The sequence below is a fragment of the Hetaerina americana genome, unplaced genomic scaffold (assembly GCF_022747635.1).
Source record: "Hetaerina americana unplaced genomic scaffold, ioHetAmer1.1.p SCAF_2, whole genome shotgun sequence".
Lineage (NCBI taxonomy): Eukaryota > Metazoa > Arthropoda > Insecta > Odonata > Calopterygidae > Hetaerina > Hetaerina americana.
The window spans coordinates 86,634,415-86,658,399 of record NW_027286763.1 but is presented as its reverse complement, the minus strand read 5'-3'; the positions used below and the strand labels follow the sequence as shown (position 1 = coordinate 86,658,399).

General features: G+C 37.4%; 1 protein-coding gene across 2 annotated transcripts in view; it reads left to right on the top strand.

Annotated features, from left to right (window-relative positions):
* Positions 1 to 23,983, top strand: part of LOC139688264 (ABC transporter G family member 23-like) — a 101,075-nt gene extending 77,092 nt beyond the window's left edge. For both annotated transcript variants that reach the window (XM_071585734.1, XM_071585733.1), the window contains exons 3-16: positions 11,685 to 11,844; positions 13,001 to 13,155; positions 13,275 to 13,382; positions 14,116 to 14,209; positions 14,605 to 14,886; positions 15,755 to 15,924; positions 16,488 to 16,725; positions 19,207 to 19,384; positions 19,675 to 19,790; positions 20,170 to 20,240; positions 20,342 to 20,430; positions 21,136 to 21,312; positions 21,690 to 21,776; positions 23,228 to 23,983. In XM_071585734.1, coding sequence (XP_071441835.1) covers positions 11,685 to 11,844; positions 13,001 to 13,155; positions 13,275 to 13,382; positions 14,116 to 14,209; positions 14,605 to 14,886; positions 15,755 to 15,924; positions 16,488 to 16,725; positions 19,207 to 19,384; positions 19,675 to 19,790; positions 20,170 to 20,240; positions 20,342 to 20,430; positions 21,136 to 21,312; positions 21,690 to 21,776; positions 23,228 to 23,442 — 2,140 coding nt within the window. In that variant the 3' untranslated portion in view covers positions 23,443 to 23,983. The remainder of the gene's footprint in view (positions 1 to 11,684; positions 11,845 to 13,000; positions 13,156 to 13,274; positions 13,383 to 14,115; positions 14,210 to 14,604; positions 14,887 to 15,754; positions 15,925 to 16,487; positions 16,726 to 19,206; positions 19,385 to 19,674; positions 19,791 to 20,169; positions 20,241 to 20,341; positions 20,431 to 21,135; positions 21,313 to 21,689; positions 21,777 to 23,227) is intronic.
* Positions 23,984 to 23,985: the final 2 nt, after the last annotated feature.

Here is a 23,985-nt window from a genome sequence, read left to right as displayed (position 1 = left end):
TTGAATGCGGCTATGGGACACCTCAAGTGAAATTACAAGTATTCTGCGAAAACACCCTTTCCCTCAGTTTAGAAGGTATTCGTAACGCACCATCAAGTCTTAATGTCACGCATAAGTCACACTTTGTTACAAAGTTTTGACCCTCTCACCCCTAATATTATGTGACTGTTTTAACTGTACGCCGTTAAATATAAGTGTCAGGTTTATTGACACAGCTTTCACAGAGAGGAGGGAAGTGATGAGAGGGACGTTAAAGTAAGGATGTTGAGAAATAGCTGTTCAAAACTTTGCTATGGAGTGTGGCTTGTTACAACGGGGAAATATGGTCATTGAAGTGAGTTGATATGCCTAGATTGGAGGCTTTTGAAATATGGGTGCAGAGAAGAATGGAAAAGATGTAGCGGACAGAAAGGAAAATGAACGAGGAAGTGCTTAGTATGGTTTGGGGGGGTAGAGGATTTTTGGGAGACATCCAAGATAGGTAGAAAAAATGGATGCAGAGCATCCAGACTAAATCGAAGGGAGAACATTAGACAGGCAAGGTAGGGGTAGCAAAAGGATAGACGTGTTTGACAGAATGAAGGGATATAGAATGTTTTCAGAATTGAAGAACAGTTTTTTGTAGTGTGGCGAGTCAGATTTTGTCTAGTTAGACAAGGCTAAGAAACATGAGGGTGTAGAGTCTATAACATCAAAAAACCTACCTTAAAATGGTATATTAACAAATTCTAAATATTAACGCTGTACCTGTTGGCTATTACTCTTTCCATACGATGTGGTAGTGAAGTATCACGTTTCCCTGGCCTATATGTTTTTCATGGTACCATAATTTTCTAGTTTCCCTGTGAAATTACACAGCTTAACCCCCTCCCTTCTCATATACCAAAATTTTGCTCCCTTTACTGGGCATTGAATCTTACCATCAGATCCAAATCCCGTTGTGACATAATATATTGACAGTTCTGAGAGGTTTTCTCCATAGGGGATGTGAGAGGTAGAAAAGGTATTGGCAAAGAACTAGCAGACTGTATGGGATTTATTAACGTTGAACGGTGACTAATGGGTTCGGGACGGGCTTTGTTCTGGACTCTGGGGGTGCGGATATTTTAAATCCTTTTAAATAATCCCCTGAATTAGGAGTCGCGGGGTACATCACTATTACGGTTTGAGGTGGTTTTTGGGCATTTAAACGAATCCTTGGAATATAAAAATACCAAAATTTAGCTATTATTATACAATCTATAGATAGAGTCTGGGGGAATAAGATTACCCTCCGTGTATCTCTGAGCACTCAGCAGAAACCCCTTGAAGTCCTCTATCATGTGTTGAGATTGCCGAAATTCTGATGTAAGACATAATAATTTAAAATTATATCAATTGTTTAAATTCACCAATAGAATCAAGAATCTCTTGAACCTAACAGGAATTATCTATAGGTAATGTCTACAGGAGGTGTTACAGAGAACGATGAATGAAGTAGAGAATATGATAAGAATGTTTTCCTTGGTTCCGTATCATATTTGAGTTGCAGAGGAATAAAAATTTGAATACGGTCATATGAAAAAATTCTTTATGGACTTGTTGATGTATATTCGGAGTCGTGTTTTCTTTACGATTGAGCATTCAGTCTATCGCATAAGTCTTTTACCTTAACAAAAAAAGCTGGTGGTGACTGGTTTTTCTTATGTCACCCTGACAGCTTATTTGTAGGTCATGTACATGCACGATTTTATGGTCGGTCATGAACTTGTTGCAGCAACCTACAGGTATGTGACAGCACATAATCCATTCCTAATGCGAAATTTGATTCATCGATCTCCGACCTGACCGGCAATCGTGTTACCATCATTGTTTACTGTATCGGAAAAGTCTTTTAACCACATTCCATTAAAATATTTGTTTAAAAAATTGCTATCTCAAGAGTGACTCTGTGAAAACTATTTATGTTGAACAAAAAATTATTCGGTAATTCCACGTGGAATTTTTTTAACTCGAATTTTGAATTAACAACGCAAATAAGCTAAATTAAATTACTGGGAGATACCAAAAGACCATAACCAAAATAAAAACTATGGTACAAGCATTGCTAAGTGAATTGGAAGTTCATTACAATAGATATGGGATGAGAATTAATATAAATAATACGAAGGTAATGTGATTTCCAGAGTGAAAAAGGCTAAGCGAAACATTAAAATAGGAGGGCAAAAACTAGAGCAGGTAGAACAGTTTACGTATCTGGGAAGTGTTTTAGACAAGCACGGTCAAAGTGGTAGGGACGTAGAATTGCGCTAGGCAAAGAGGCTTTCACCAGGAGGAGGGAGTTGATGACAGGAACTTTGAGTAAGGATGTTAAGAAAAGACTCGTAAAAACTTTGATATCGAGCGTAGTTATGTACGGCGCGGAAACGTGGTCATTGAAGCGGGAGGATAGACGTAGACTGGAGGCTTTTGAAATGTGAGTGTGAAGAAGAATGGAAAAGGTGAAATGGACATAAAGAGAAACAAATGAGGAAGTACTTGGTATGGTGGGCGAAGAGAGGGGTTTGAAAATTGGATGAAGGTGGTATTGACCGGCAGTGGGATGTTGAAGACTATAATAGAGGGGAGAATGTTAGGCAAACGAGGAAAGGGTAGGAGTAGGATATGGATGTTGAACAGGATGAAGGGAGTAAGTAGTACACAGAGATGAAGAGGGACTTGATGTACGTAGAGTGTTACTGGATTGTGTTTATGGTATTTAGAGAATCGTTGCAAATTATCATAGGGTAAAAGTTCACGTTAGGTCTGAATTGAGACCCATTGAGAAGTCGCTTTTTGGCCGGTTTTGGGAGCGTAAACCGTAGCTCTCTGTTCGAGCACATTACCATGGCGGTCGGAAATTTTCGTTCCCTCAAAGAAACGAACCTCCCAACCCTCCTTCCAAGTGTCCTCGGAGAGACAACGAAATATAGACACAGACGAAAAACAGAACCGGTTCCTAAGACGACGCTTTCATTCTCGAGCATAGGCTTGCGTAATTCTTCCACTACTTAAGACCGGGAGAGAATGGAGTTGAATAAACTTTATTTTACCCTGGGGGTTTCACCCGCAAGAAGAAACGTTCATTTGATATCTAAGAGGGGAAAAAGCAAAAAAAATGGAAAACTTATGAATAAATATCAATATCATCGAACATCTTGGTAAAGAAAACATTACTCTCTACTTAGAGACTAGAGACAACAGATGATTGTACATGAAGACATGAAAGATGATTGAACTTCTACCACAAATGCTGTATGTACACTAATGGATATGATAATTTAGAATTAAGTACGAGATGATCGCGGACAAGTTGGGTTTTGACTCGAGGGTTTTTACGAAATCCACGTGCGTCCGAGGTGGAAAAAAATCTCGGGAGGAAACCACTTTCGGTATTCGCACTGGCGCTCTGCGATTAAGCGATAGCGGCGTGCCCACCTGCGCGGCCTTGAACTTGGCGGCATCGCGGCGAGTAGAAGTGGGCCAAAGACGACGAGCTTTCCTTTTTTCTTTTCGATGTAATATTCTCCGCTCGCCGTCGCGTAATCTTACCTCGTCGTTCCTTTCGACGCCGTAACCGGGCGCGGAGGGAACCTCGATCTAGTAGTGGTGGAATATCAAGTAAAAGGAAACATCTATTATCAATCGAACAGCAATCCGGTAAATTTATCTTCCATGTTTGACGTATTTCGCGTTAATGGAAATACTTCGTTACCCAGAGACATAGAGGAGCCACTAGTATTGAGGGCAGAAATGAGAAATTGACGATGGAAACATTGATAATGTAATTATTATTATTCTGTCACTCGATCAGGAGTAGGCTTTTGATCGACCCAGAATTACTGCTACGCTTTCTCGTGGTTACACAGTAAACCAAGCATTTTTATTATATTAATTTGAGAGTGGCTATTTGTAGCACTGCTAAAATAAGTCATACTTTTATTTACGCTAAATATCATCACAGATTGCACTGCACCAAATTATTCTTCCGATCTAGATACTTTACGATATACCTCCCTTCATTCCGTACAAAATGCCTCTGTTATTTTCCTTTCTCCTTCCACCTACCCTTTTAATATTTTCATTTAGCTACAGTCTTCACCATCGGATTTTTTCGAATAAGGTAATCTCGACAACCCTCTCTCGCCTCCCTACCATTTCTCGCACTTCACGCTTTCATTTCCGTCCATTTTATTCCATTTCCTCTTCATCCATTTACATGTAATTTCAAGCCAACGCTCAAATGGGTATGTCATTTACAGAAATATAGTACCTTAGGTAGTGCCGGGTAAATATCTCTTTTCCTACTAAGGTCGAGGAACGTTAGAGCGAACAGGTGGACAGATGGGAAACGTCCTCTTTAAATTAGCAAACATTCACTGGGGTGGACAAAAGGGACGCCCGTGGACGGGGCCGAATTGCCAATCCTCTTTTGAGTAATTCGCGTATTACTCACGCGAAACCTCTGATTGAGGGGTTTGATTCCGTAGAGGGAATTGTACCTTTGGATACCAGATAAGGTGCTGCCTGCCAATGTTAAAAGCCGACCCCATGCCCGTAAATTTCAGTAACTCATCTACATCTACACAATGCAATACCCCGCAAGCAGCCGCAAATGCGTGTGGCGGGGGGTGTTAGGACACCACCCGTAAAATATAGTAGAATAAAATCACATGCATAACTAGCGAAAGCATGCCAATGCACGTATAAAGAGACGCATACATTTATGCAAAACCCATTTTGACTCACACACATGAAAATACATATCATAGCAACTAACACAAAACTGCACCCATGAATGTACCAGATGTTAACGGAACGTTTAATCTTGCCCTAGCTTGAAATTCGAGGGTCTTCTATTTCTATTATGACTTATTCCGCCGTGGCTCACTGATTAAAACCAAACTACGATTGATCCACCCGGTTATTTTCGTTGCTTCCAATGATGTATTGAATCAAAAACATTTCATCCGCCGGGATGGCCAGCCACGGCGACATACAGCGGTAAGGTTAGGTGAGGTGGTCATAGCTGTTTGTGGGACCCCTGATGCCGAAAACCGGATTTTCGGCACCGCTACAGCCGAAGTCTGACGGCTCGCCCATTGCTTCACTTGGAATGCCAGCAGGGAACGGCTGGAGGACTATACATGCCTGGTGGGAGATTGTTTTGCCCATGCCCTCCTGGCGGGGGTCATGGTGGGAGGGCATCAACGGAATAGTCCGTGAAGAGGGAGGGGGCTTTTCGAGGAGATCTGATGAAGGATCGTGGGGAGTGATGGGAGAAATTGTATCCAAGTCCGGGAGGAGGTCAATCACCTTCTGAACCCAGAGAAATTTGAATTGGCCGGCCGCGGTGGCGGCGGGGTAACGTCATCGCCTGCCAACCCAGAGGTCGCGGGTTCGCCTTCCCGCCTAGGTGGTTTTCCTCCACATAGGGCTTGGGTGTAGGTAATTTTTAAATTGTTATGTTATTGTTCAAAGTCCGATGTAAAGACCGGAGTGCTGTTTTTTGACTAATGCAAAATAAATAATATTTTTTTTGTGATATTCCCAGATGGTTCCTTTTTGGAGATCCAGGTTGACATCAGATGCGCGTGTGATCATTCGCCCATACATATTGAATGGTAATTGCCAGTGTCAACACTGTCAAATGCTTGCTTTTTAATATACTAATTATAAATGATGGTCTTCGGCACTATTATCAACGATTCCGTGGCTTTAAAAGCAGCTTCTCACTTTTAAGCACTGCTTAAGATAAAACCCATTTGCATTCTACCAACTAAATCTTCAGAAGGTATACTTTCTGCTTCCCTCCATGCGGTAATAACGCCCCTATTCCTTTCCACCCTCTATCCCCCTTAATCAACGTTCTCGACCACTCCATTGCGGTTGTAGTAGCATTCGCATCGCTTCTAAATATCTCTTCCATCCACGTTTCCATCCAAAATAGACTTTCTCCGACAGAATCATATAGTGCGTGCGTTTACTGATGAAATACAAACAAATGTTTTCGGGCGTTGTATTAGTTACATTCGTGGTAAATTCTAACCGTGCCCGTATAAGTTGCGATAAAATTTAAACTATTCAGCAGAAAAGTGCGGATTTAAATGACATCGAACGATAATGGTAAAATGAAAATTTCGCAGTTTTTTTTACGGTATGGGAGGCGTGTTTGTATTTTGCCCCGAAAGAAATAGTTTTTCAAGAAATGGTTTCTACAACGGAAGAAATGAATATTGTACGTTAGCCCATTCACGACGTGATCATCCGAGCCTATGCGGTTTGTGTCATCAGTTTCAAAAGTATTGGTTTCAGTTACGCATTGTGTACTGAGTGGGGCCATTCTCATAGAATTTGTTCCTGTCGGGTGCCTTCAAACTTCCGTTTTCATTGAAATTATAAATTCTCGGCTACTCTTCCAGTATACTGCTTGTGAATATTCGCCAATGAAAAATGGGAGATATTCCAAATTAATCGGCTTGGATGGGCTAAATTGATCGACTCAATCTTTAAAAAAATTGAATTTCCCTAATGAGTTTATTGGTTGAATTGCGTTGTAGCTGGGTGCAAAAAGTGTATCATTGCAGTGGGTCGAAATAGAAATTCTAAAAATTATAAATCGAATAGGAATTAGCCTCAGAGATGTATTCACACACCCAATGTAGGGCAATGTAGTTGGTCGTTAACTTTTGCCCGTTTTTTTTCTTTCCTCTCCAAGAGTTTCATCCAAAATCATGTGATATGCAGAGTTTTTGTTGAAATATTATATGTTTGCCCCTAAAAATGCTATTGCGCCATTTTCATGTTTACTATGCGCAGCATATATTCTGGTTATGATTTAACTTGCTGGCGTTTCCGCTTTCGTCGCTAATTGAGTCACATGGCCCGATAAAAACAACCTCTTCGGAAAACCCGTTTATTTTTAGTGTTCATTTTTGCTTTCTCCTTGCGTAATGTGTGATTCCTCAGCCGCATTCCAATCGGTGAGGCCAGTATTTCCGAGGTCAAATGTCTTACCAAAGACTTCCAGAATTATGGTATTTACATCAATGTCATCATGTACTATCCCTCTTTCATGAAAAACAGGGAATTTTGTAGGAGTATGTAAAATCATAGCGAATCTGGTGCTAATAGTTTCTGATCGGCGCACAACAGTCCTGGGTTGTGGAACGTATAATCAATTAGAGTGACGCGACGAATGGATACGCATCATGAAAAGATAGCATAAACCGTGCAACTTTGGATTACGTCGTTTTCGAAGAGTGGAGATCCGCTATTGTTGTTGCGTGAAAACGATAGTGCATTTGCCACATCACTGGTCTCGAGCCTAGATTTTGCTTGAAAACGCAGTTTAAGGCTGGATGAATGAGAATGCGTTGAATACACATAGTACGTGAATTGAAAAGGAAAATTTTGATGCATTGACGGCTGACTAAGGGAATTCAAAATCAAACGCTTGAACAATATTATGTCCGAAGCAATAGAACTGGAAGAACGATTCCTAGGCATGAAAACGCTTCTTCAAAATCACCTTAATTTAATCAGTGAACACATTTCACATATCTCGTCCTTTAAATCATTTAATTGCTCGTCATACGTCTACCCATCCATCTTAACTCGCGGCGAGATTACATATGCATACGAGTAGTTCCTGCGCCATGCCTGCTGGCTCACTAGTTCACTAATGATTCACGAGTTCAAATGTCCGGATTATTAGTACTAATAATTCCATAGTTCAAATGTCTGGATTAGGATGGTGAGCATCGTAAACAGGGCATTTTTTCATTATTTACGTCGAGCATCAAAGAACTATTTAGGCCAGGTTTTATATTGTCCCATCAAACTAAAGATCAACTTTAACCTCCGGTTAAGGCCAAAACTCAGTGTTATGACCACTAGATAAGTTCAAACCCGACTGTTAAATTACTCAATGACTGACATACGATGTCGCTACAGTTACCATGTCCACATTCACTACTGAGCAATGTTATTTGTTTATAAAATCGGATTTGCCAATAATCTCCACGTTAAGATAACGCTCACATCAATAAATGATTGGATTTTTCGAGATATTATAAAACCGGGCCTTCTCCCCTACGTCTCGCTTGCCAAGCATACTCCTCTATCGCAGTCTGGAATAGAATAGGCATGTTTGACGGTATGAAGGAAGGTAGACAGCATGAGGAATTGAAGAATGGTTTATTCTAGTGAGGAGTGTCACGTTATGTCGTATTAGGTAAAACTTAGAAATATAGCAATGGTTAGTTTGGGTGTCCATCCAAAACCTATCTTAAACGGCAGACTAACTTTACTAAGAAAATAATAACATTAAAAACTCATTGGCTTTTCAGAGATTTTCTGGGCTGATTTCAGAATTGCTGAAATAAAAATGTTGATGATAGCTCTGAACTCTCAAACACGATTTACCTTTTAAAATTGAGAATCTGGTGTTCGATTCAATCAATCTAGCTGAGAGAGATATCAACTCATCGTCAATCGATTATTTTGCGAGTCGCGCGCGTGATCCCCGCCATTTGTGTGGTAGCTAGGCCTCTTGGTACGCTGGACTACTCCACTCTGCGCTATTTGATCATGGTCTACCGAACTTGCTTTGCCGTCACCACGTATTCCTGCGTGGGGCATCAGCAGGTACACAAACGCACACACATAAGGAGGCCCGAGGTAACAATGGTTCCTGAGGAAAGGTTGCGATCGGACGCCGGAAGAAAACGGGAAGGAGAACGAGCTTCCAGAGGTGGAGGCAGACGGGTGGATGGTTGGAAAGGGGGTGGTGCCCTGGAGCTCTCTCCCTGAGAGGAAAGGTCGACGATGGAGGAGTGGAAAAGGTGATGCCTCCCTTCTGAGCACCTAAAGTGGAAGAGTGCCAGAAGGGACGGCAATAAATCCCTCGATACAATAGCATGTCTTAGATCGTATTTTAACTTCAATTGCTAGTGAGGGACGGAATTTGATGGACTCGGAACGCCTCTGGGAAAAAACCTGTCCCAAGGTCGCGCGAAATCTTGGAGGAAATCTAAGAAGAAGCATTTATAGGAGTCTCCTCTCCCCCCTATAGCTAGGCTATTGGAGAATAGTTACTGAAAAAACATCAAAACACTTTTAAAGCTTTAGCTACCAATTAGGAGAAGGGAATTGCAGTGTTTTTATTGCTGGAGGAAAGGAAAAATAAAATATTAGTTGTGTTGACAGAATTCAGGTCGCTATTTAATGTATCCACGCGGAGTAATTGAAATTCACTTATCTCGGTCAGTAATGACGGAAAATATGGTGAAAAATGGACTTTGATGGAGAAGGTCTCTTGACTTTTCCTCCACATTGGTCTATTTGTTGAGAAGACAATTTTGCAGGTACTCCTATCAACCTTTTCGCATCAGAAATAAATTCTTCTTTTGGCCCGAAGAAGTCTACTCCCCTCCAAATGTTTGCGAGACTATCGTCGCAACAGTTCCACCAACGTAAAGGAAAACCCGAGAGAGGCCTTCTTCACTATCACTTTCATTCCCCAGAAGCTTTCACTCCAATGAAGGAATTTAATGTTACAAATTAATTAATGTTATTACTGGTTTTTTACCTATTTTAATGGTATCTTATATATTTTCTCTTATGTATACATACCGTTTCTCTCCATCCAAGCGTGATGCTGCCTTGTAGCAATATGCTATCCCTTTCCCTCAGTGTACAGAGCGATTCCCCTCACTTCCGATTATATGACAGACGAACTTCATTCCTTCCTCTACTACTTTTGAACTTTCACTCATGCCACATTTTTCCGCATGGCATTCCTTCACGGTGCGTGAAGATACAATCAGTATCATTCAACCAGTTGCGCACTATTTCATTGCAATACTTCTGAAAATGTTTCCTTAGCAGTAGTCAGTATATTTGCTGCATATATCCTCCTCGTTTGCATCCGTATTCTAAGCTTATTCAGTTTGTTTTTTTCCTCATGGCCTTTAGGAATTATCAGTTTCCCCAAACTACCCTTCATCACTGTATTTTATTTCCCCAGTTTATTTACATCATTTGTTTATAAGAACTAGTAGCCAATCAGATGTAGGTTTCTGATAGACCCAGAAATATTATTACAAAATATCGGAATACTCTTAGGCATAAGGCACTACTCCGCTTTTAGCCCTGTTTTATATTACACCAAGCACCCATGTCGCTTGCGAAACAATAAATCATTTGCTCAGATTTATTACACTTCACACACACCCACCCCCCTTCAGGCGTTCAAAATGCACTCTCCCTACCTCGACCCCGCTTATCCAACGCTCTCCTCGTCTCAATCGCATCCTTCAACATGCCATTGCCTCTCAGAATGTCCTCCCTCGCCTTTCCTGCCATTCTATAATTTCTCCGGACAACCTTCTCGTCCCGTACTATGCCTAATACATCTCCATTTGTATTCCTTTCCACTAATTTGATTTCATCCATTTATTTCTCAAAATCCGCCAATCTACGATGGTCTTCTCAACGAAAATTTCAGAAACCATACAACACTCCCCTCAAACCAAGTTTTTCACTAAACTTTAATGTGCGTGTTTAGCCTGTTTCTATCAGTCTTCTTCTCCTTTTAATGATGCTTTAGCTGACGAAATTCTTCTTCTAATTCTATACTCATTTTTATTCCAAAATGCTTTCGCTATAACTGATATGCATACCCTAATTTTTGCTCTCTTACTTAGCATTCCAATTTCTTAAGGATCTCATTAATTTCACGTTACTACGAATTAGGTTAGAAGTACAAAAACAAAGTTTTTGTGCGGTGAAACAATAGGCAATGACCCAAAAAGGGTATACAAGTTCTGTTTCAAAGGTAGTAGGACACTTTTTCCCGGATAGACGGACAGACGGGAAACGGTTTCTCTGGCTGGGTTCGAGGAATGGGAGTCTAAGGAAAGTCTGTAGCCGCATGCAGTTGGCTCCCAGCTTTTGCGGAGCGCGGGTCGTTCGTTTGCGAAGCCTCTATAATGTGACCTCCAACACGTACGCTCTGTCATGAACCGGTTATTGGAACAGCGCTACGCCATCCAATTTTGCGTGAAACTTGGTAAAACCGGGAAACAGACTTATGTCATGCTCAAGGCAGCTTATGTAAATAACGCTATGGGCAGCTCGGGTGTTTTTTGTTGACAGTACCCCAGTAGACTTCTCCCTCTTCCTCCGCCTCAATCCGTGCTGAAAGGACGCCACCAATGTCAATATCGCCCGAATAAAGATGTTTATCTATCTATCACCACGGCACGGTGGAAGCGTTACAACAGGCCGTGACGAGGGAGCTTAGCAGAATGCCGAGCGCCACCTTCCAGAAGGCGCACTAGGCGTGTAAAACCCACTGGCAGTGGTGTGTGGACGCACAAGGGTGCTACTTCTAATCCCTTTGAGTGGATGTATCAATTCTGGCAATAAGTTTTTTAATCGACTCAAACCCTACTACTTTTGGGACAGATCTTGTACGTGTACTTAAAGGTGTCCATATTGGAAATGGACTTAATATTCTTTGTTGATTTTATTCTAAATGCTTGTTTCATTGATTTAACTTTCCTGAATGCAAATCACGTGAGTCTCTGCGTGATAAACAATGTTTGTTATATCTTATCCTACAATCAGTGTGGTTGACATGTTGTATCTTTTGGATACAGATATGGCCTCTTGGGAGCCAGCGGCTGTGGAAAGACGACCCTTTTGACCTGCATAGTGGGCAGGAGGCGCCTGAACACCGGCGAGATCTGGGTACTAGGAGGTAAACCAGGGAGTGAAGGAAGCGGAGTCCCTGGAAAGAGAGTCGGATACATGCCACAGGTATGGTGCTTGATTTCAGGGGCACTCGTGAAAACGCCATCATTATCAAAGGTCCACTCAACGTCAACATTCTAACTTTCACATGGGCGATTTTGCATGGGGGAATGCCTTCCCTTCAAAATATTTCTCCTGCTTTGGGCACCTCTATATCCTAAAAATAATCCCTTTGGCCTGATGTAATGAATTATTATAAAACATGAAATTTTCTTCAATCTAGAATACATATTTTCCCGCTAAGAGGGTGTAATTTAGTTTTCGGTACTTGGTATCCTCCTCAAATACTAATCTCTCTAATATGTCAAAGTTAGGATTGTACATTTTCAAATGCAAGTCAATGGTAACATTCGGTTAGTTCAATCAGTACCTATCCAGTTGCTTTGAGGACGTGAGTGAGGTTCTAGTCACTTAAAGAGGTTAAAATAAATTGATTGCTATGGTTTAACTGACCTGGACAGTTGTATTATCTCCAGCAAAGGGAGACTGTTATGAAAACCACGTAGCCTATAATCAGGCACAAAATAAGAGGAAATAATCAAAACTCTGCTATTGATACCAAAAAAAAACAGAAAAATGACTGTAACCCACTTAAGAACCTGAATGAAATATGCAAAAATCTAATTTTGATATAAAAAATAATGCAATTTTGGTGAGCAAGCCTGTTTTCATTTTTTTATATCTAATATTCTTTTTATTTTACTTTTCACTTTATTTGCCCCTAATTATCCCTCTTTATCTATTAAGTACATTATAAATTACATTAAAAGGCCCCACTCTGTGCAAAGACTCTCTCATGAAAATTTGGAATCCAGCCACACTGAAGAACTTTCACCAGCCAATTATTTTTATCCAAACTCCACAAGACATACTGGACAATCACAGGGGTTATTGATATGCTTGAGTAATTTTTTTTTAAATCCTCATAGTAAATGGAAATTATGGTGAGTTCCTTATTTTTGTCTCATTTTCCCTGAGTTCTTAAGCATTGAATTTAGTCTGAAACATTGTTGAAATAACTCCTGAAAAATGCATTGATCATTATGACCATTAAATAAGAGTCACATCAAGTTAACTACTCTCGATGCTGCATTTCCTGGTTTCCCTCTTTTACCCATAAGGTCTATTAGTGTTGGTGACAGTATGACTTCCCATCTTTCAGGAAACTGCTCTCTACAGTGAGTTCACTATCAGGGAGACCATGCTCTACTTTGGTTGGATCTTTGGAATGAGTACCAATGCCATTGATCAGAGATTAGAATTCCTCACAAAACTCCTAGAACTTCCCCCTGCTCACTCTCAAGTGAAAAATTTGAGGTATGACATACATATAGGGCTGAAAACAGTCTCATAATTGATGTAAGTGTGATCAAACTTCGTGGAAATTAATTTAATTTTCTTTTTAAAAACTCATGATGTTTTTCATCACTTGGCAGTGGAGGTCAGCAGCGTAGAGTGTCACTTTCTGCAGCTTTTATTCATGAGCCAGAGTTATTGATCCTGGATGAACCAACAGTTGGGGTGGATCCACTTCTACGACAAAGGTGAAGTAATCCTAGAAGTTTTTTTTTTAAGTTTAGCACCACATAAATTAGGGAATCTTGTATAATAATAAGAAAAGTCCTGTGATAAAATTTTCAGTAACTACCTATTTATCTTTCATAAGATGTAAACTCATTTTATATACTGCCTTAAACAAAATCTGAATATGCAGTAAAAAAAATGTTCAAGATTGTTTCAATGAAATAGTAAATGCAACTTCATATACATGCTATTAAGTATAAATCGATAAGTTCTCAATGGGATTACATCAGTATTTAAAGATAATTTATTTTGGGCAATATATAAATTAAATAAGTTGAAAGAAAATTACAATGTTTTGTTTGGAATGCATGGCAAATATCATGTCAATTCTTGCAAAGAAGCTATGTTGTCATCACGCATGCAATAAATTCAAGTAGAGTGACGACATTAACAAAGAAGAGTGAAATTAAATTAGTCAGTGAGCTTTTGAATATCTTTTGAAAAATTTTCAAAATGGATCTCATTCTCTTGATGCAGAGATAATAATTTTTTCCAAGATTGGATACTTGCACTACGCATTTGTGTATTTGACGGCATCTCTTGTATTATCTTTGAGAATGTTCTCTGTTTATTATTACAACAGACAGACCAGAGCAACATTCCTTAGTATCTCCTGCTCCATAACATTTCCCATCAAATATATTTATCCTACCATGTGGTATTCAATGCTAATTATACACTTTCTATTCACAGCATCTGGAAGCATCTCATTACAATTACCAAAGAGGGAAATACAACAGTCATTATAACAACCCATTATATAGAGGAGGCTAGGGATGCTCATAAGGTAAGCGCAAAGCACTTGGTTCATATGGGTCTTTGCTATAATTTAATTATAATTACTGTTATTTAAAACATGAAAAATAAGAATCTCAATGAAATAAGTTCCCTGCTTAGTACTTTCATTGGGCTGATTCCAATATGAAACCAATTGACAAATAAATGGACACAATTCAAATATGTGATTCCTCCTTTAACTATGGGTATGCATAATTATTTGGTAACGTGATGATTTATTATTTTCATTTAAGAAAATTTAATATTCCCCTGAAGATTGCATTGTTGTTAATATGTGATAATTTTATTCATCTCATGATTTCATAATGATTTTTTTCAAAAGTTATTATCTTCCATCGCCTATTATCATCCATACCCTTAACGTTGTTTTTTCCCTTGTTCCAGATTGGCTTGATGCGAGGGGGGAAGTTACTTGCTGAAGAATCACCCGATAATCTCCTTGCCATTCATCATTGTTCTACGCTGGAGGGTGTGTTCTTAAAGTTATGTATTTTGCAGAACCGGAGGAAAGGTAGCAATGTGCTCAGTGGTGGCAGTGATCGAGAGATTGACATGGGATCATTTGAAGCAGCGGCACAAAATGCAATAACAGACATTGAGCCAGATAAAATTGTTGATGATGAAGAACGTGAAGAGCCCTCTGCTTTGCCTGACATCAGAGTGCCGGTAAGAAATTCTCAAGCAAGGAAAATTTTATACCATTTCAATAAATCAGTCGCCCTTCGCATGAGGGATAAATGATTTTGAAAACCTGAAGTAACTAAATGGCGCATGATAAAATTTAGTTTAAATTCTTCAAATTTACCCTTTTTTTCAGCACTACTAAATAAAACTACATGCACTTGTTTGGCTTTTGAGGTTATGCATACATGGATTTAAGAAGCAGGATAGGAAATGAATATTCATAAGAATATTTTTATATTTGAACATTTTATATAAAATAGTATATTTAGCATCATGGTTTCCTAATGGATTCAACATCATTATCTCATTGTATTCCATTAAGTAACTTTCTTGTCACTGTTTTTTTCCAAAGGAAATTAATTAATTGCAAAGTTTCTGCATTGAGAAACTGCTTATATGATTCCCCAATTTAGCAGATCTTAAATTAGTTGCTCGCGTGTTTGATTTTCTTCTCAGGCTCAACTTTTGTTTTTAAGCCCAATAACTAGCCAAACATAATATTATTTTACTCTGGGGAATCACTGATTTGTTTTGAACCACTATAATGTAACTCATGACTGTTTTTAAGCTCAGAAATTTGATCCATGGCCTCAAATGAAACAACCTAGAAACCTAATCACATGTTGAACCTGGAAAATAAAAAGATTAGTGCCAAAGTTAATTTTTCTGAGAGAGGGATGTCTATGATAATATTTATTGACAAAATAAAAAGTGTTTTGAAAAAGATGAAGCAACTCAGTCAATGCTAAATTTGTTATTAGTATTATTTTAATTAATTATTGGTGAATAAGATATATGTGAATTATGCGCACAGTTAAATGTTAGCTTCTGATTTCCCTCCTGTCCCCAGAGAAGTAGAGAGCCTTCCATTGGTGCCATTTCTGCTGACTTGTCCCCTCCAGTTGCTGGAGCCAATGATTATGATGAAGTCAAAATAAAGAAAAAGATGTCTCTAGGATCAAGTCGTCGCATTGGTGTACTTGTGTGGAAGAACTTCATGTGGATGTTGAGAAATTATCCGTAAGCACTTACTCCTTTGCTACCATCTAACTTAAAGGCAATGAAATCATGTTTCAAATGAACATAAGTACCTGACATTGGTAAATATAAAACTGTATAGAATGGAGTCATGATATTTTCGTTGATTTCCATTTGAAAGGAAACTAAGGCATTTTTGTAAAGAACCATGTCATTTATAACTAAATCAACCTTTGTATAAAATAAGATAGTCACTACTCCGAACGTAAGTATATTTTTTAATATTCCGTTACCACGTTAATGAAGTAAGTAAATTAATATTGAGCTTGATTCAAACATCAAACTGTCACCATATAAACTAATACTTTTCATACAAGATGAAACACATGGTATCCATATGCATTGATTCAGATAATGTTTGGCTTCAGCTGGTCTTTTTTATGATCCATAAAATATTCCTTAGCCAGTTAGTTATACATTGATTTTTGCACTATTGCATGACAGTGAATACTCAATACAAAAAGGTTAGGTTTGATTTAATGCATTTTAATTAGTGTATAAATTAACCTTCTATGGACAGCGAATAATTAAATTATGATTCTCAGGATTCTCCTAACAACAGTTGGAATGCCACTCGTACAGACTGCACTGTTTTGCTTAGCTGTTGGACATGACCCCAAAGGACTGAGAATAGCTGTGGTAAATCATGAACTTGGTCCTTTGGGGCCAATGAATGATTTTTCAACCTCAAAAATGGATGAGTGTATTCCTGCCTTTGGATGCAATCTAACGTCATTAAGTTGTCGATACTTGCAGCATCTACAAAATCGATCATTAATCACGGTAAGGTTTGTAGTTTTAAAGATCCAATTAGTACATCTCTATCGTTTTTAAAAATTTATCTATGCCTAGTTTATGTGGCCACCATCTGCCCTGCCTTATATACAGGTATCTTTTGCTCAAAATTAATTACTCTTCCCAATAATTATGCATTGGCCAGGACAGTAACGAATTGCTCTTTAATTAAAACTAAGTAGAATTTTACGAGATGCTGTATGCATATGCCATCAACACAGCTGTTTTATTGTTATATGTTATTATTGCAATAAAATTCAAACTATCATATCTTATGATGATATTATATCCACCATAAAAAATGTATGTCATAACGGCCTCAAAACCATGCTTCTTCACAGAAAAATTAAGGATGAAAGATTTCAAGAACAATTCCAAACCTTAAATAAAATGCTCACTTTTAATACTTTGCAGAGTGTATTAACACCGTTACTTCATGCACTAAAACAAAAATATAATATAATAGGGTTTCACTCATATGCATTGATGATTTACAGCTTACAATTTCTACAATTGCCCAAGGACTGACAGTTATTAGTTGCCTCTATGAAAGAGCTAGCTGAGGGAAATTACACTGCTGCTCCTTGATTGTGTAGTAAGAAGTGATAATGATCTACACCCCCATCCACCCAAATATTTGGGTGCATTTCATAATAAGTGCTTCAGTTAGATTATGTTGAATTTATAATTTGATGTAATTGTACATACAAATGGTACACAAACATAACAAGAAGATGAATACATAAATACTGCAATGAATATATGTAATAGTTATTGGTCTCGTAGAGAAGATGAGAAATATAGTGATTATTTGAAATTTCAACTGCATCTTCTGACTTTCATGGATTAATATAGATTAAAAGATGACCTGAGGGGCAAATAAGGCAATCCTGCCCTTATAAATGATATTGAAAGGTGGGTTGGCAAATGAAAAGGACAACTGCTGTGGCATTTATTGGCTTACAAAAGTTCTTTGATGTGGTAAATTGGAAATTAATGTTTGATGGTATGAATAGTAGAAATTGACTGGAAGAACAGGAGACTGATTTGGAAAATTAAGAATAACCAGTGTAACCAGATAAGCGTGAATGGAAATGAAAGAACAGCAGAAGGGTAAAGAAGGGTAAACCAGGGGTGCCCCCTTTACCATACTTGTTCAGCATGTTTATTGAGAAAGGAATTGATATCTTGAAAGAAAAGACAATAAGGAATTAAAATTATTGGATAATGAATTCACTGCATATTATTTGATGAAAGCATTGCATCAATCATGAATTCAGAAAAGGGCATGAATACATGTTGGAAATGCTAGCAGACACAGGTAATGTAAATTAAAGATTGATATTAAGGGAAAAAATTCTAGCAATAAGTAAGAATGGCCTGAAGTGTTGATAACAAAGGACCTCAAAAACTGGGTAAATAAATCAATTCTGTTACTTCATGGGAAGTGTTATCATTGAGGACAACAGACACATTTCTATAATAAATAAAAAGATAGAAGCAGCTAAACTAGCTTTCCAGAGCAAGAAAGTTATCTTAACTAGCAGACATATGGGTGCTAAGTTTAGGAAAGCTTTTAGAAAACCCTTCATTTGGTATGTGCCTTTGTATAGGTGTGAAACCTGGGCATTTGGGAAAAAGGAGAGGGCTTGGCTAGTGGCCATGGAGATGTGGAGTTGGAGGAAAATCAGTAAATGAACAGGACTCATAGGATATTGAACAATAAAGTTCTAGAAGTAGTAAAGGAAAAACGGGCACTCATTAAAAAGATGAAAAGAAGAAAACTAAAACTCTCAGGCTACCGTTTAAGGCACTAAATGTTCTTCACAAATATTTTTAAGGAAATGTGCTGGGAAAGAAACTAGAAAATCATACTCTGAAGACCTTGGGAAAGTGACAAAGTCCAGGGACTACAAGGAAATGAAAAGATAGGCAGAGGAGAATGGTTGCAGCAGCAAGACTTCACCTTTAGCAATTGAGATGATGTGGGGTGTAAAACTATTATCAAAGCAGTTGGATCCCATCTTCATTATGTTAGGATAGTCACAATACAACATGGTGTTGCATAAGTGAGCTGTATTTGTAGGTCCTGATATTTCGTAAGCTATCTGATTAAGAAATTACAGGGATACTATATCAGCTGGTTATTCTAATGATTCATTTTCACTACATGGGACATGCCTCATACCATATTAAATATATAATTTTATAAAGCCTACCTACTAATGCCCAATGGGATTTGCGATAATTATTAGTTGTGTTTGTAAAAATATTTTATCACGCTACAGTCTTGCTGTCATTTCATACTTTGAAAATATTTCCTTTCCTGATATAACCTCTTTAGTTTTCACAGGGAAGAAATTTATTCGTTCCCCATAGCTTAACTCTACTGGTGGATCAGGGGAGGCAAAATTCCTTTGCCACATTCCCATTTACCTCATCACTGAAACTACTGATCATTTTTTTCAGGAAAAATTTGATGATACAGATTCTGCACTAGAAGCTGTGCGGAAAGGAAATGTTTGGGGAGCAATATATTTCACAGAAAATTACACTGATGCTGTGATAGCAAGAGTAGCTTTAGGACAAGATGCTGATGATGAAACCTTGGACCAAAGTGAAATGCGTGTATGGCTGGATATGTCAAGTAAGATTTGATTTTTCAAAGTGAAATTTTTGGAGGGCTGAGCAAAATGCTATTTTGCAATTACATAAATACACTCATAAATATACTAAACCCATAGCCTTGCTGATACGAGGTACTATAGATTGCTTTATCTGTTGCACTCATCCAGTAACTTAGTTTTAATTCTGATAATATGTATATTCTTGATTAATTGGTAACTAGATAAAAATTTTAAAGTTACCCATTTTACATCATTCACTTTTTCCAACTTTATAATATCTTATCTAATTGTTTGGTTTTTCCTACCATAGACCAACATATAGGACTCATGATTCAGCGAGATCTTCAACAAACTTATCTTTCCTTTGCTAGAGATATCATTAAAGCTTGTGATGAAAAGGTTCAATTAGCAGAGATCCCAGTTAAGGTATGCTTTAAGTTTCTATAGCACACTTTTGAAATTTCAACAGTATTGTAGAAACTGTAAAATTTGTCAAAGTAACCCTCAACTACTTGAGTATATTTTAACTCAATAAAAAAAATATAACGACTAACATTTATTTTTGGTAAAAATATTACACCAAAAATAAAAATTAATCTAATAATAATTTTGGTTTCTTCTAAGGGAGTTAATTTTTGATAAAAATATTGCCAAAACACAGGACTCAGGCGCACTATTACTTGGGCTCTAATGAAACAGAAACAATCCAAAAATTGAAATTTACCACACTGTACATAATGTCATAATGTAGTAATGTTTTTATTATTTCAATTTATCTCATTCTGTTATAATTTTCTTTCCACAGTTTAATGATCCCATCTATGGGCCAAAAAAGCCAAATTTTACTGACTTTTCAGCTCCTGGAGTCATCCTCACGTGAGTAATCCTTAATCAAATATGCCCAAAAATTTTTGAAATCCTTTTTAATAATTGAATTTGGTGGCCTCAATTTAATTCTAATCATTATTTTATTTCAGAATTGTATTTTTCCTCTCTGTGGCTCTGACCTCCGGAGCTATGATCATTGAACGTAAGGAAGGTCTCATTGAGAGAAGTTTAGTATCAGGTAAGTGGTGATGCATTACTTATATATTATACCATTAGATGATAATGATGATTAAAATGGTGCTGCTAAAACCCAATTCTTCATGCTAAAATAAATCATCCATGCACATTTGGGAGGGGAAACCAAATCAAAAGTTCATGGTAGTAATAAGATAGTATCTTTAAATTTCACCTCAGCCTTGAATTTAAGGAAAAATACAAAATCTGTCATTAATAGGGCAGCCAAAACTTGCATCCATGATACACTAAGATGGGTCGTGGATGCCACCTGTTTAGTAGCTTCACCATTCTCTCCATGGATTGCATCAAATTTCAGTTATGACCGTTACAAAATTAATGGTTTATCATTCCAAGAATGGTGAATTCAGCACCTGCTTTCTTAAGCCCAAGAATTGATAGGAAGTCTTTCAGATTTATCATTGTGAGACAAAAGTAGTTAATTTTGTTATTTTCTGAAATTACATGTCTAAGGAGTAGTACCTCACCCAATTTTGCTAAAACTATTTTTTCATCCATGGAAATGGTAGTGGAGGTACAACAAACATATTTTTAACAAAATGAATTTAAGTGTATTATTTGCTTCACTAAAATCCTCTAATTGTGCGCCTAATAAGTATGTAGCACAGGAAATAAAACTTCAAAACATGTATATACCTGGCAATTAATTATTATGGTGCTCCAAAATGCTGTTCTTCTCTCATTTTAGGCATAACACCTTCAGAAATCCTGATGTCTCATGTTGTCACTCAGTTTGTAGTGATGACAGTTCAGGTGGTAGTAGTCTTGGTGCTGTCATTCCCAGTTTTTGGTATTTCTATTGTTGGAGATATGTTATATGTAGTGATCTTAACAGTTCTCAATGGCCTTTGTGGAATGTGTTTTGGTAAGTTGAAAGTTTGAATTTTTTATATTTATACTCGCACATTTTTCTTCTGCAATCATTAAATATAGGAATCTAACTTGAATACAATTCCAACTGAATTAAATCCTTATTTTTAGCAAAGCATGTCATATATATGTTACATTTTTATCAATGATTTTCAGTAAAATATTTTTTTATTCCTTATCTAATTCTTCAATATTTTTATTAAATTTATCTTCACACAATATTTTTATTTTGTAACTTCAAACTTTTCAGTATGTTTTTCCTAAATTATTGGAAAATTTCAGTTTTCTTTATATTTAAGCAATGTCATCACTGTAAGGTATCAATCAGATTTGGCACCACACATTAAAACTTTCTTCATCAATTTTTAAAAGGTTTCCTCATATCATGCGCATGTGATGATGAAAGAAGTGCCACATATCTTGGACTTGGAAGCTTTCTTCCAGTAATTATGCTCTGTGGTAAGTAGCAAAAACAAGTGTGACCAATATATGCATATAAATCATGCCCTCAACCTTTCTGTATAAGCTTAATTCAAAGCAACAAATGTGTATACAGAGTTGAAAATTTTTCATTATTTTAATAGCACATTTATCTGATGCTTTTATAAAATGTCCTATTTCTAACCAGTTCTAAATCAACAACAGAACTGATGTAAAAAGAAGTACAAAAAAAGTAAATCTTTTAAATTGCACTGTCAAGTTTCTATAAGATTCTTTCGTAAATTGTCCAGGTAACATTAATTCAACACTGCCACTTTGGAGACGGAGGTCAAGTTAAAATGGCAATTAGGTACATTCATGCAGATAGTGATGAAATATTGATATGTATTAGAGGATTGATGTTGATATTAGAGGCCAGCAAACTACTCTGCAGATCAATAGAGACTTGCTCAGTACAAGTCAAGTGAATATTAGTACACATTACATCAGTGTGTAGTAGATTTACCTATCTGTCTTGAGGGTACCCATGTTTTCACCAGATGATCTCACTGATGGCTAGTTTGTTAACATCACAGATGGCCATGGACCAGTAGTGTCCATTCAGACTTGGCTGAATATCTGATATTCAACTCCAAAGACATGAAAAACATTCAATGAGAAAGCAGTGAGTAAAGTGTTTCATATCATGGTTCTGCTAAATATGAACTTGAATTGATTGATTATGTGTAGGCACGATTATCAAAAGCAATGCTAATTTGGCTGATTTTGATTAAATTCTTGCATCTTATATTATTGCGGGCATTAGCTATCAAATTTCCACAATTACTCTTCAACTAATATGGCATGCACCAGTGTTTGGTATAATTAATGGAGTAAAAACTCTCCAGCATATTTCATATAAATACTTGGAAAGTATATGAAAAAACTGATAAGTGTGCAAACCTTTCTAAAAGTAAAAGTATCAGAAGACAAGAGTAACATTTGTTATTGTATTGCATATTGAAAATCACTTCCAGGCAACACCACAGCAACCTGCTTACCTCATCCCTTGGAATAATGAAACGTTCCAGTCAATTTTCCGGATAAACTCTTCTTCCTGCTAATTCTGATAATGACTAGTAGTAATCATTAGAAGTGCTCCCCTATTATCCATCTCCTCTTTGCACAGCCCTTAAATTTAACTCTTCTGCAGTGCAATGAATTCTGATGACCTTCATCTGTGCACATGAAAGTCCAATATGCCAAAGTTGGGTCTAAGCTAGGACTTAAGTATGGGCTCAGTCTCATGTTAGGGACCAAGTCCTCCTCTCTTGTTGAGGGAAGTCACTGCATTTATCTCCCTGGCATCCAGTGGTTGGAGCAGTGGCATGCTTGAACCAAGTCTTGACTAAGGCTGCCGGGTGATTTGCAAGTCTCTAATTAGTATGTACACCTAATTGAATAATCTGACAAATGTTTTTCATTTTTAGGAATAATTTGGCCAGTGGAAGGAATCCATTATTCTCTTAAATCCCTGAGTGTGGTCATGCCTCTCACACAAGCAACAGCCTCAATGAGAAGTATTCTTGGACGTGGATGGGGTATTGATGAACCTGTAGTATACCTAGGATTCATATCAACATTTGTGTGGATTGCAGTGTTCCTTACTGGCAGTTTCCTCATGCTGAAATTCAAAAAAGGATAAGATACATCTTATAGAACACGTCAAACTCATGGAGATACACATTACAAGTGTGGCATTTTAAAATGGAGACCCATCTGCTGCATATGTGAATAGCACAAGAGCTTTAATTGAAGAAAATATTTTTAAGTTCCTTGGACCGCCAATTGACCAATAAAGTAAATTGATGTTAAAGTGTGAACATTTTTGGCTGAAGCTTCAGGGTTTCCAGGAAGTTTTAATCCAAAGATTGACAACCATGTCTTGTTCATAAAAATTGTAATGGGTGCATGTGATGCAGTGGACTGTACATGTCTTTCCTTGGATGTTGTTTGTCTTATGGTGTTTAACAATTACAACAATTGATACCTATTCACCAAATAAGACTTAAGTGTTGTGATGAATGAGTGAAGTGAAAATTACAAATTGTTATCTGTACATACATTTATGCAAGTCAAAAGAAATATTGTATAGGTAATTATTATTATTATTTTAAAATGTTTTATTTCTTTTCAATTATTAAATGTAATGTGATAATTGACCTGGTTATGATATTTTCATAATAAA